A 13456-nucleotide genomic window follows, 5' to 3' on the forward strand; every position below is an offset into this window, starting at 1 on the left:
ATTCAAGAATTCTGGCGAAAGAACTGACCCATCAAATTATCGCCCCATTAGCCTCCTCCCACTTTTCGCCAAAATATTTGAGACCATAATTAACCATGCTCTAGGCCGGCACCTTACAGATGCTAAACTTCTGACTAACAAACAATATGGATTTAGACGAGCCCGTTCCACAGCTGACATCCTCACTGTAATCTCTGAACGTATATACCATTCACTGGACAAAGCAGGGGAGGGCAGAGTGGTAGCTCTAGATATATCTAAGGCTTTTGACAGGGTATGGCACAAGGGTCTCCTCAGGGAAATTAAATCATACAGTATCACTGGTAGAATACTTAACATAATTAAATCCTTCTTAGGTAAGAGAAAAATCCAGGTTGTCCTCAATGGTCGTACATCTAAACAGTGTGATATAAATGCGGGAGTGCCTCAGGGGTCTATCTTCGGACCTCTATTGTTCCTAATATTTATTAATGACCTCCCCGACAAAACTGCCTCTGAGATGGGTATATATGCTGATGACACTACACTCTATAACAGGCATGACAGGAAAACAAATGAACACATATCTAAAGAAATGGCAGACACACTAGAGGATGACCTCCAATCAGTAGTGGAATGGGGACATAAATGGATGGTCACATTCAATGCTGCCAAGACAAAACTGGTTTCCTTCAATAATTACAAGAAACCTTCTCTGCCACCAATAGCAATGGCCAATGACTCCCTGTCTGAGAGTACATCTTTCAAACTCCTTGGCCTAACGTTCACAGGAAACATGAGTTCGAACAATTATATTGAAAACATTGCAAGGGCCGCTGTGAAAAAGGTAGGTTCTCTCTACCATGCTAGAAAACTACTGACACCTGAAAGTATCCTATACCTCTATAAGGTCACCATTCGCCCATGTATGGAGTATTGTTGTCACATTTGGGCTTGTGCATCTACTACTGGTCTCTCGCTCCTAGACAAGGTTCAAAAGAGAGTCGCCAATCTGATAGGCCCTGAACTGGCATCTAAGCTTCAGCCTCTGTCCCACCGACGAAACGTTGCATCCCTCTGCCTGTTCTACAAGTATTTTAATGGTGAATGCTCTGACGAACTGCAGACACTTGTGCCCCCACGACGTAGACACCCTCGACAAACCCGACAGGCAGCTAAATCCCACTCCCACACAGTAGAGATCCCTAGATGTAAAAGATCTTTCTACGCTAGTAGTTTCTTCCCCAGAACCGCTAGACTCTGGAATTCCATTCCAGGTTCCTGCTTCCCTAACTGTACTTACATGCAGAAGTTCAAGTGTAACGTGAACCGACATCTTGCTACCCAAATCCCAACATAGTGCTCCAGTGGTTGCTGCTCCTGATAGTAGCCCCCTACACCAAAGTGGCAATGTGCCTTGTTTGGGGTGAAAATATAATTTAAAAAAAAAAAAAAAATTTTGTCAAATTCAGGGAATCTTTCTGTTGAACTCAGGAATCTGCACAACATTTTTAAATAGAGCCCTTAATTTAATTCATGGGGGCAGCATGCTTTCGTTTGTCAGCCAGAACTGAGTAACAATCTTAAGCAATTATAAATTGTATTTTGAGTGTCACCTGCAGTGATGATTGAACCTTTAACCTCTAGAAAGATGTAACTTAACCAATTTTACCAAATACTCTATCCACTGCACCACAGACTCTGCAGATTCCCTAGCTCAACAGAAAGATTCCAGAGTTTGATAAGATGCACTTGAAGAAGGTCAGAAACTGAACTGAAACGTTGTGAAAATAACACTGAAGATGAGAACAGTAGTCCAAAGAATCCTAATGACATGAATATTCAATCCTCATCTCAAAAATTCAGAAACAGAATATTAATATTATTCATATAAATTTTTGATTCACTTGAAATTGTTTTCTTTTCGATATTTTTGTGTAATCTTTTTTCTCCATTTTTTCATCTTTTTTAATCTTTTTTTTTCTCCATCTTTTATCTTTTTTAGCTTCGTTTTTTATCTTTTCCATCTTTTTTCATCAGTTTTTATCTCTTATCTTTTCATTTTTTAAATCTTTTTTCATTTTCTTTTATCTCTCCATCTTTCCTCTTATCGTTTTTCTTTTTTATCGTTTTTCTCTTCATCTTTTTCATTTTTATCTTTTTTTCATCGTTTTTTATTTTTTCATCTTTTTCATCATCTGTTTTAATCTTTTTCTTTTTATCTTCATCTTTTTCTTCTTCATCCATGTCATTCGGCTGGTGTGAAACTATATGTTCCCAAATTAGGAGACTGTGGATATCGATCATGTGACTGGATGCATAGGGCTCCTTTACATAGGTGTAAGATTGAATAGTCGATATTCATAAGGTCAGTGTACTTTGAGGTGCAGTGACCTTACCTGATAAAGGGGGGGGGATAAATCAACAAATTAGTTCGGTGACAATGTATGTTTGATGTTTGTCTGCTTTCTGTTTACAAACTGAAATGAGAAAATGAACATATACAAGTGTACTCCTGAGCTCTGTCTGTATTCTCTCTGATAAATATACTTGTCAAATATTAGGTTCAAATAATGGTATGACATGAAAACATAAACAAATTATTAAGAAAAATGTAAAAAGGGGATAAGAAACATGCAAGATTGTACATATAATACACAAAGGAAACAATAACAAATGTAATTACTATAGAGAAAATACATTACTGTCTCATTATAATTGATAAAGACATGTTTCCTGGGTTAGAGAACAGAGAATATACATGGACAATGGTATAAGTGAATATTACTTGTATTTAATTTGGGCTATTCTGGGAGTCTAGGCTGACTGCTATCAGATGGTGCATGACGGACACATTTGTGAAAGCCATGCAAATACGGTGGTCTTTTGAAGTATGTTTGACTGCTTGCAAAGAGAAGCCAGAAAAGAGAAAGAGCTTCATTCAGCATTCTTCAATTCTTCAGGTGGGTGAAATGATATATTTTTGAATTCTGGACAGGCAAGCAAATTCTTCTAAGATTGGTCAGTATAATCCAAAGGAAATTATTCAGATAATTGTGGGACCAACATTTATATATGATGTGATCTCATGAAGCAATTGTTTTATGCTGACGAGGTCATCCAAAATTACTTTGAACCAAATAAACTTTAAATATTTTAATGCAAATCGAATGTAATTTATGATTTGATTAACATTCTTGTTTTTATAGGAATCTCCGAATTATGACAACGTTCAAAAGCTGACCTATCTTGATATGTGCATGGATGAGACGTTGAGATTGTATCCAATTGGTATTTTGTAAGTTCTGTTAAATTTTTTTTTTTTTTTCATATTTAATCTGTAGAGATTCACACCATTTAATAAAAAATATGAAAAATGTGCATTTTAATTATTATCAGAGCAATATTTCCAAATATTCAAATCAATTCTATCTTCAGATTTAAATTAGTGGAATTACTATTCTCATTTTGGGTGGTGTAGCCTGCGACCTTCTCCAGTTTCATTTTTTCAAACTTAAAACAGTTTAGTTAATCTTGGGAACCTGTACATAGGCCCAATGCATAACCATTACAAAATGGATTAACAATCAGTTTTAAATGATAGTCATTTTGAGGTTAAAGGTTAAATCTAATATATAAAAGGCAAAATGTGTGTGTCGCAAAAACTTTTCACACACACAACGGATCCTTGCGAGATTGGTATCGTTTTCAAGCTCGATCCTTCAGACGACAAATATTGAAAAATTGGCCAAAAATATTCATTCTTCCACCCTCAACTGGGCAGTTTTGTACAAAGAGGCGCTGATTTTTGTGTCGAAATTTTTGCAGTCATCCTCTCAGTTGAATTGATTATGCTTAATTTCAATGCTCGGGATGTCCAGTTGCGTGATGGAGACATCAGCTAAGACGTCATGTTTTTTTTTCTCCTGTTCGAGGCCACTTTTTTTTTCTTTTTTTTTATAACAACACCTCTTTCCACTCAGGCTGCCTACTGTTGCTTTTATCTTTTTACACCCACCCTCTACCACTTCTTCTTTTTTTTCTGGGGTTCCTTATTACACCATCTACACACACCCGGGCAATGCCGGGAACCCCAACTAGTTTTTATCACAGGAGATAATAACTAAGACGAACATAATCTCAGCCAAAATGTTTGTGAATGTAACAACCAAGATGACAAAAATAGTTTGAATAATTTTAATAAGAATACGTTATTAATTTTCATCAAAATAATCTTTTGCTCGTAATTTGTTATTTATGATTGGAAGTTATCGATGAACACTTTTCCCAATCTTCATCACTATCATTATCTAAGGTCATTTGTTTACATTTAGGCAGGTGACTCACTTGCCTATGGCAACACTTCGAAAAGTATTAATAATCAAGTTTTTTTTTCTGTAGTGGAAATCTCTGCATCTAATTCAGAAACCTATAACTGGGCATAACGTTGATTAACAATTTATGTATTCGCTGTGGCTGCTTGTTCAAAATGCGCTTTCCAGTCTATATAAATGTTAACATCTATTTTTGTTGCTGGTCCACGATAAATACACACTGATAGCGAGTAAAGCACAATACAGTTGATCTATCAGAAAATTTATTGTTTTTATTTCATACCGATAATCAACTTTGGGTTTAAAGTTATTACTTGTGTTTTCATATCTCTGAAGGCGCATGAGGTGGGTGTGAATGTTGGTGGTGAAGAAATGTGTCAGGCTTGCTCTTTCTATGGTTGACTGCTTCGCTCTCTCTCTTTATGATGATTTGTATAAACATTCTTTTCCCATTGGAATGTTTAATATTTCCCATTGTCTATTGTTTCAATCCTTTGACCGATATCCTCTCACATTTTTCTGAGTCAAATTATGCATTCCAATAAACAACGGTAGAAATTCCCGCATTCCTTGCATGGAATTTATCTGTGTGTGTGTGTGTGTGTGTGTGTGTACAACCCATCGACTGTTTCTCTTGCTGGGGTCGCCTGCCAATATCCAACATTTGTTTTAAATGCAGTCCTCTGGAGGTTGAAGGCCGATAAGGATAACATAAGAAGGCCAATAAGTAAGAATAACAATTCAACATTTCTACACGGAATGAGAGCAATCTACCACATGAATAAAATAAAGGGTTAGGGTTAGAAACTCTGTTCAGGTAAACGTGTGACTATAACAACCTAGATGATCAATTTTCGTCTACACAAATTCTGAAAAATCATATTTTTTTTAACTAGTAGGCCGCCTGACGGTGCCCGATCGTAAAATATGCATAAATATTATATTTGAATTAATACAAAATTCTTATTTATTAAAAACAGAAATACCGTAGGTATTAAACGTAACGTTAAATTTAAAAAAAAAAGAAGAAACTGAGACCTGTGCATGTGAGTATTGTTTTTGCTAAACAGTTCACTTGTAAGTAAAAGATAAATACATGAGCTGAGATCGAAACCAAAACTTAAAGACAGTGAGTCAAATACGATGACAATTAGGTCAGCTCGACACTATCTTTAAAGTGTTTTCAAACCTACTTATTAACATGTAATGTGAACGATTCATGCATGCACATTCGTGAAACGGCAAACAGATAAAAATCCTATGACCCCCTCCCCCCCATATAGCTATTTTTCAATTTTGAACTCTTAGCAGCCGTTTTTCCAGATGAAAACCGATTAAAAAATTTTTTCCACATGTCTGAATACCGTATATACCAAATTTCAAGTATGTAGATCAAAAATTCGTTGAGTATATAGGTCGAGAAGTGTCCTCACCCACACACATGTTCCTACTTTTATAAATACAGTAGAATCCGGTGATACGGTGGCCATAGGATACGATTTTTTCATGTTACAATGAGGAATGCAATGTTTCTGTTTTTTTTTTTTGTTTTTTTGTTTCTTTTTTGGCCCTGGTTATGGTATTTTCCTGCCTTACGGTGTTGTTTATGATGTTATTTGATTATATACATGTGTATTATATACTGTACTGTATTTTGTTACTAATTTTTAATGCCGTCTCTCGGGGTTCTACCGTATATAGTTTTGTTCTTACTGATAGAAAATGAGATCAAATCATGATAATATATAAAGTTTTATTTTTTTTGTCAGGTTGACAAGAGAATGCAAAGAAGATTGCACGATAAAAGATGTTCGAATTCCGAAAGATATGGCAATCATTATTCCAGTTATAGGTTTACATTATGATTCCCGATATTGGTCGGAACCAGAAAAGTTTAATCCTGAAAAGTGAGTATCAAACAGTTGAAAGTCGAAGTTTCTTTTTTTTAGCTCTTTTTCAGGAAATGAACTGAAACTGCTGTTAAATTTAGACTTGGATTGATATAGCATACATTGGAGACGGTGAGAGAGGGATAATGAATTAAAATTCAGATTTAAATATTTAGCATTTGTTGCAAATGCGTATATTTTTCATTAGGTTGTCTAAATTTTAATCTAAAAAAAAATATGGAGATTTGAAATAAATTTGTTTTGATCACACTTTATTTGCTTGCCATCAGATTTGTCTTTCATTGAATAAGATAGGATTTTGTTTTACTAATATTGCTGACAAAATATTTATTGTATATTTATAGCTTTTTGTGATTTGCATATTCGCTAACATTTACAATTATAATAAATCTTGTCAGTTTTTTTTTAATTTGTTATTGACTTAATACAAAGTGAATAGTTAAAGATGTTTTAATATAAATATGGTTTTCATTGATTATATTTAAAGATTTAATTTTATGTTAGAAATCATCGAAATCTGTGAAAAATCCCTTTACAATGAAGTAAAAGTGATAAGATAATTTTAATTAAAACTTCAACAATATATATATATATATATATATATATATATATATATATATATATATATATAATGAACAAGTAGTTAATAAAACATGTAAAAATACTTTGAAAAAGAGTTAAAAACATTTATTTAAAAAAAAGTAAGCACAAAATAAGTGAGTAGTCCTTAATCCACAGAGTTTCGAAGAAATACTTTCCTTCTCATCAGAAGGTAGGATTAAGCAAAATACGAGATCGGAGTTTGCTTGCAAAAATATTTAATGAAACTACAAGTAAGTCATAGATCTTACTTGGTAACAAATAGTGAAGCAGAGGGAATAGGGTGAAGAAAAAAAGGTGATTTCACGTGAATGGATAGTTTGAGATATATATATATATATATATAAAGCCTAGCAAACTCACTAGAATGAAACTCGGAATATTCTGTGTAGCTTAATTGCCATATATATTTTCATAACTTATATATATGTTTAAAAATTTTAATTTGAACCTATCAAGATAATCAAAAACTCAATATACTAGATATAGCAATTAAAGAAATAGGAAAAATTGATAATGAAAATAAAATTGAATAAATTACAATATTTAGTGATCCATCAAATTCAGACAAAGAATTATAAGAAATATCCTATGAAAATATGTATATAAATAGAAAATTATTATAAAATATAAAAAATGATTATTTATAATTATATATATATATATGGCAAAAAATCCGATAATATGACTTCAAAATGGCAAGGAAGAGATAAAATGCTCAACAATTCGTCTGTTTAGTGAATTTTATTAAAGACTTGAAAATAATTGTTTTTCAACTGTTTTTATATGTGAAATATATCTTTTGGCATCCAGTTACTGTCCGGTATTCAGAATAACAATATGGATCGTTTTGTCACTTTCTTCTAGCAGTTATTTCGCCCATAAATTAGTTTGTAGATTGTTTTTAATTGTGGAGTATTATACTTTTGTTTCCATATAATGTCAGGTCATCAGAAGAGAATACACACTATTTCGGGACCAACCTTTTAACTTTTTATGTGTATTGGATTCTTTCACTGATATGAACTTTGAATTGCAAGTAAACGAAAATTCCACGTTTATGCAAAATGTTTGAATGTTATTTTGAATTGTCCACCATTTTGTCATTTCAGCTTCAGTAAAGAAAACAAAGCAAAACAAACACCATTTACATATCTTCCTTTTGGGGGCGGACCAAGAGTTTGTGCTGGAATGCGATTGGCTGAACTAGAATTCAAGATGGCAGTTGTACAAATGTTGAGGAAATTTCGTCTTGTTCCATGTGAAAAAACTGAAGTAAGTAATCTTCATTGATCATTTTTAGGTAAAACTAGCTAAAACTTCAGACAGCAATTAATAAAACTGGTCGATTTTATCGAAAAATAGAAAAAAATTTGTATTTTGATAATTTTGAGAAAAACAGCAAAAAGATAATTCTCATGGTGTTGATATATTCCAAAGTGGAGGAAATTTACTGTGTATGAACAAATTTTATTTTGACTGCAGAAATTCCCCTCTAGACCAAAGTATCGTAGGTTTGCAACAACAGATGTCACATACAAATTCAATACGTCTAGACTATTAGTCACTATCTTATGTCATTTCCGAACACAATTTTAGACATTAAATCGTTATAATAAAATACTACATTGCATCCTAGGAGAAACACTATCACAATCGCAACGTCTATAGAGGAAGGAGTCCCTATTTTTTCTATAAATATTTAGTCTTCCCACTGCCACCAGTTGACACCGGAACCAATTATTCATTTTCTAATGATACTGTTATGATATCATGATAACTGGTTATTAGATACATACACATAACATAATCTTTACATTTCATGATTAATAAATTCTTTTTTCTCAAAATCCGCCTATTCTAATTGGTAGAGACCTAACAATTCACATATTCCTGAATCCACACTTTCATTACATAAACGAATGCTCCATAAATTTACAAACAGGAGCCAATCTGCATGAGCCTCTCTACAGTATCCAATCATGGTAAAAAATAAACCAAATTCAAACATGTTAACTACTCATAATCATAAAAATAAATACTGGTAACCTTACTATTGCCTATGCACAAAATACTTACACACCACTACCCCCCCCCATCCAATATTCACAGGTACCTTTATTTATTTTTTGATTTTAGAATGGCTTATCGACCCTTACAGGATGCTATGTTTTTGTGTTTATCTTTGTTTGACTTGTTTATTCCGAAAGCTGTTCTTAATGTGAGGAGGTTGGGTATGTCTATTCCAAAAGCCGTTCTTAACATGAGAAAGTTGGGTGTTGGCCACCAACAACAACAACCATAATTTAATTTTTATACAAAGAGGGGTCATGCTTCCACCGGGTAACGCCGGTTAACGGGTCCTGTTAGTTAATAAAATTAATTCATTGAACAGTTTTGTCCTTTTAAAATAAAAATATGTACTTTGAAACATAATATTTGAAATTATAAAGAGGATGGTGTGCCCATACGATGTCCTAACAACTCTTTAGAATATACTCCAAAGAAACTGAAATTTTGGAAATATCTTAATGGTTAAACTTTCATCAAAATTAAAGATATATGAAAATTTATGGATTTTATTGTAAAGTAAAAAACAAACATTTTGGATAATTTATAAAAAGCCTTTTTCTCATTCTTTAGCCTTTTGGTTTTCAGAGGCAAATGAAATGGAAATATGATTGAAATGTTGTACAATGTTCTCTTTTCATAAAACTAAATTTAAACAAATATAGCCCACATTACTCCCCTTTACGCTTAGTAATTGTATTTATATATTCATAATATTTGGCTATATAATGCATCACTCAATAAGTCTCGGGTATAACATTAAACAAAACTCAACTTTATTCATTAGCATAGTCTCCTTCTAGGGTGATACATTGATTCCAATGCTTTTCTAATTATTCAATATCGTTTTTATTTTTTGTAAAATGATTGGTGGCAAACACATATATTAACTTAGTCAATCATGGTCAACATAAATAAAAGGCCCTTCTATTAAAGCCACATCTGATGTCGTAAAATAAAGTACAATTGCCACAATTAGGTCATAGATGACTATTAACGAGGATTAATTTAAAATGGGTGCATTTTAAAATTAATGATTAAATAGTTTAAAAAAAATAAAACTTTACTACAGTATTTTCTGTAGCAAAACATACCCCCTTTTAATTGCACCTGTCCAAATGTAAAATAATACTTTATCTTTTAGAAAAGAAAATACAATAATTTTTGGATCAGTTTCATAAATCCCTCGGCAATTTCTGTGAGAATTGAAGCAAAAAATAACTATCCTTGTAATAATCGTCTATTACCTAACCATAGCCATAGTATTTTATTCTGCAACGTCAGCAGATTACGTGACTTTAATGGAAGGGCCTTCTATTTACATTGGTCATGCTTGAATAAGTTAATATGTATGTTTACCTGATTGGTCGTTGGCCTCAAAATACCCCTCAGTTTCTTATGATTTTTTCATTGGAATCAAATCTTGTTCCCTAGAATATTCTTTTGAGGTCGGCAAACAGCCAAAAGTTGCTGGGAGCATATCTGGAGAATAGTGGGCGCAGAAGCTATTTGAAGTGCAATTCATATAGTTTTGCAATCAACTTGTGATATGATGCCTTGTCTGGGTGAAAGATCACTTTTTTCTTTCTTCAAATGTACCAATATTTGCTATTTAAGGTTCTTCCTTTCTCTAGGTAATTGATTAACAAAATACCTTGTGCATCCTAGTATATGAAGGCCAAATCCTTGTCTGCTAATATTTGCATCTCTGGTATTTTGGGACAGCTTTCACTTGCTACTGTCCACTTAGATGACTACTAATTTGACTCTGGAGTGAAGTAATGGATCCGTGTTTCATCCATATCCATTGTCAGATATTGTTGGGGTGGCATCCCTACAGACTCTGACGTGTTTTGACAAGCTTCTGGGTTTGACCTTTACTCCTGATCTGAAATGGAACACGTACATCAAGTCTGTTGCCAAGGTCGCAGGAAAGATGGTGGGATCCTTCTACCGCTCCAGAAGATATCTCACTACTGATTCAATTCTCTATCTATATAAAAGCCAAGTACGGCCAAGGATGGAATACTGTTGCCATATCTGGGCAGGAGCTGCCAAAAACAGCCTATCATGCCTTGACAGAGTACAAAATAGACTTCGTGGTTTAGTGGGGGATGCCCTTTTCTCTACTCTGCAACCCCCCTCCCACAGAAGAGACGTTGTGAGCCTATCCTTGTTTTATCGTTATTTTCATGGCAGGTGCTCGTCTGAACTCCAATCCCTGGTCCCCCCTCGCCAAACTTTCACGAAAATCACCCGTCTAGCTGAATCCACTGTGAAAAATTTCCCCCACTCTATATCTGTGCCTAAATCAAAACGCGGATTTCATGAGCAAAGCTTCTTTCTTAGAACTGCACGCCTGTGGAACTCTGTTCCGTCTGCCTGCTTCCCTCCGGACTACAACTTGGATGTCTTCAAGTCTAATGTTAACAAATTCCTAATGAACCGCCCCCCTAATTAATCACTTCATAAAATCTCCTCACTAACGTGATGTACTTGCAATAACCCTTATCCCTGAGTGGCTTCCGGGCCTTGATAAGTGGTGATCACTGTGTAAAAAAAAAAAAAAAAAAAAAAAAATGGACTATTTCTGATGTCACTGTGACTAGGTTCTGCTTTTCAGCAGTCTGAACCCAAGACTCGGAGGCGGTCATAATTTAACTTTAATCCTTCAGTTGAGCGGAGTTCCCATTCAATTAACATCGTTTCTGTATTTTCTGTTTAATATATTATTCATTTCACTGTTTCTATGTCTTATTTCCAACATTTGCACGATAACAAAACCTTTTTGTTGTGTTGAAACAATACTCTGAATCGTTACTGAGTTCTTATTTTTAATTGACTATGAACACCCACTTTGAGCACAGCTTTCTCATTCATAAAGTTTCATGCAAAATGGTGACTACATAAATGCCTTCTGATATCTCAAACTCCTTTGTTATCCAATGCCACTTCACGTTACAATTGACTAAAACAAATTGGACATTAAAAAAAAAATTGGGGGTGGGAGTGGAACAGTCAAATTTAGGCCACCTGAGATTTCAGCATCTGTAGGATCATGTTTAAAGTCAGCGTATCACCTCTTAATTGTTTCTAATGGAATAATATGTATAATACTTATCAAGGCATTACTTTGCTTGAATAGTATTTTTTTCAATCAGAAAAATGTTTTAACACAGTGAAATCAGATTTTTCCATTGTTTTATAAATTTGTAACAATAGTTACACTTAAATAACTAATTTTTAAATTAATAGTTCAATTGGGCTCAAATTTTAATATGTACCATTTGAAGGCTAGTCTTTTATAAAATCACACTAATACTTTATTAGTGGCATCATCTATATGTCAGGCCCGGAACTTATTGAGTGGTACCTTACACATACCCAACTTTATAACTTGATGTTCTAAAATCTCTTTAATACCTTCTTTTGTCTTTGCAGAAAAAGATCGAATTCTCCAAAACAGGATTGCTAAAAGCAAAAAATGGAATTTGGATTAAAATTGAACATCGTTGAAAAACAATATCGGTTTGATAGATGTAAAATATTTTCATATTATGCAAAAATATGTGTTTTTTGTCCGTGTTAAATAAAACTTCAATAAAAAGAACTCTTATTGTGGTTCTTTTTAACTTATGTCATATTTTAAATGCAGATTTTCAAGAAAAGCAGTAATCACCATTTTCTTCTTTTTATCCATTTCTAAACTTGTATAGTGTATAAAGTTTATAACATTTTGTAAACTTTTCATCATTAAATCATAATTTTTTTTATATAAGATGTTTCTTGTTTTCATTTTAATGTAAGAGAACGAATAAAATAATTTTAATTTTTAAACAATTTTATTTTTAACCAATAAAAACATTGTTTCGTATCAATTGTGTTTGTTTTTCTTATTAGTTTAATTTTGCTGCAGAATCGAGAAAAGCAAACATCAATACTGATTAATATTTTTCTTTCATTGCTTCCGTCATTTTAATGGTTCTATTATGGAGTGATTTTTTTTTTCTTTTTTTAATAAATTCTAGTGTTTGCTTCTCTTTAACAAATAAAATATTTACTTTTGCCATTACTTACTAGCAAAGTGTTATTGCTGTTGAAAAACAAAATAGGACATTTCTTTCCTGATTTTACAGACAGAAACAATATACATAACGGAACTAAAACAAAGTAAAAATTAATGGGATAATGATATTTGACCTAAATACAAGTTCATTTTCACTATATCAAAAACTGGCCTTGCTTGGTACCCGGGTGTTTGGAGGTGTGTAGAACAAAAAAAAAAAGTGGTAGGCAGGCTCGAACCTGTACCATGAAAGTGAAAAAGAACTTAAAAAAAAAAAAAAAAAGTGACGTCTTTGCTGTTGCATCCATCGCCAAACCAGAAGTGGCGAAGGTTTAAATTAAGGCTAGTCAATCGAAAAGAGGGGATGACTTTCAAAAATATTGTTTGTAGAAAGGTGCCCAGTTAAAGATGAAGGAATTTATGTTTTTAAGACAATTTTTCGATATTTGTCGTCTGAAGGGTCGAATTTAAAAGCAATACCGATCTCGTGAAAATCT

General features: G+C 33.2%; 1 protein-coding gene across 1 annotated transcript in view; it reads left to right on the forward strand.

Annotated features, from left to right (window-relative positions):
• Positions 1–12767, forward strand: part of LOC145300245 (cytochrome P450 3A4-like) — a 61268-nt gene extending 48501 nt beyond the window's left edge. Inside the window, exons 11-14 of the mRNA XM_080144468.1 lie at positions 3189–3277; positions 6083–6220; positions 7936–8098; positions 12335–12767. Coding sequence (XP_080000594.1) covers positions 3189–3277; positions 6083–6220; positions 7936–8098; positions 12335–12409 — 465 coding nt within the window. The 3' untranslated portion in view covers positions 12410–12767. The remainder of the gene's footprint in view (positions 1–3188; positions 3278–6082; positions 6221–7935; positions 8099–12334) is intronic.
• Positions 12768–13456: the final 689 nt, after the last annotated feature.

This window comes from Euprymna scolopes, chromosome 2 (assembly GCF_053919585.1).
Source record: "Euprymna scolopes isolate OS-2025 chromosome 2, ASM5391958v1, whole genome shotgun sequence".
NCBI classification, from domain to species: Eukaryota; Metazoa; Mollusca; class Cephalopoda; order Sepiida; family Sepiolidae; genus Euprymna; species Euprymna scolopes.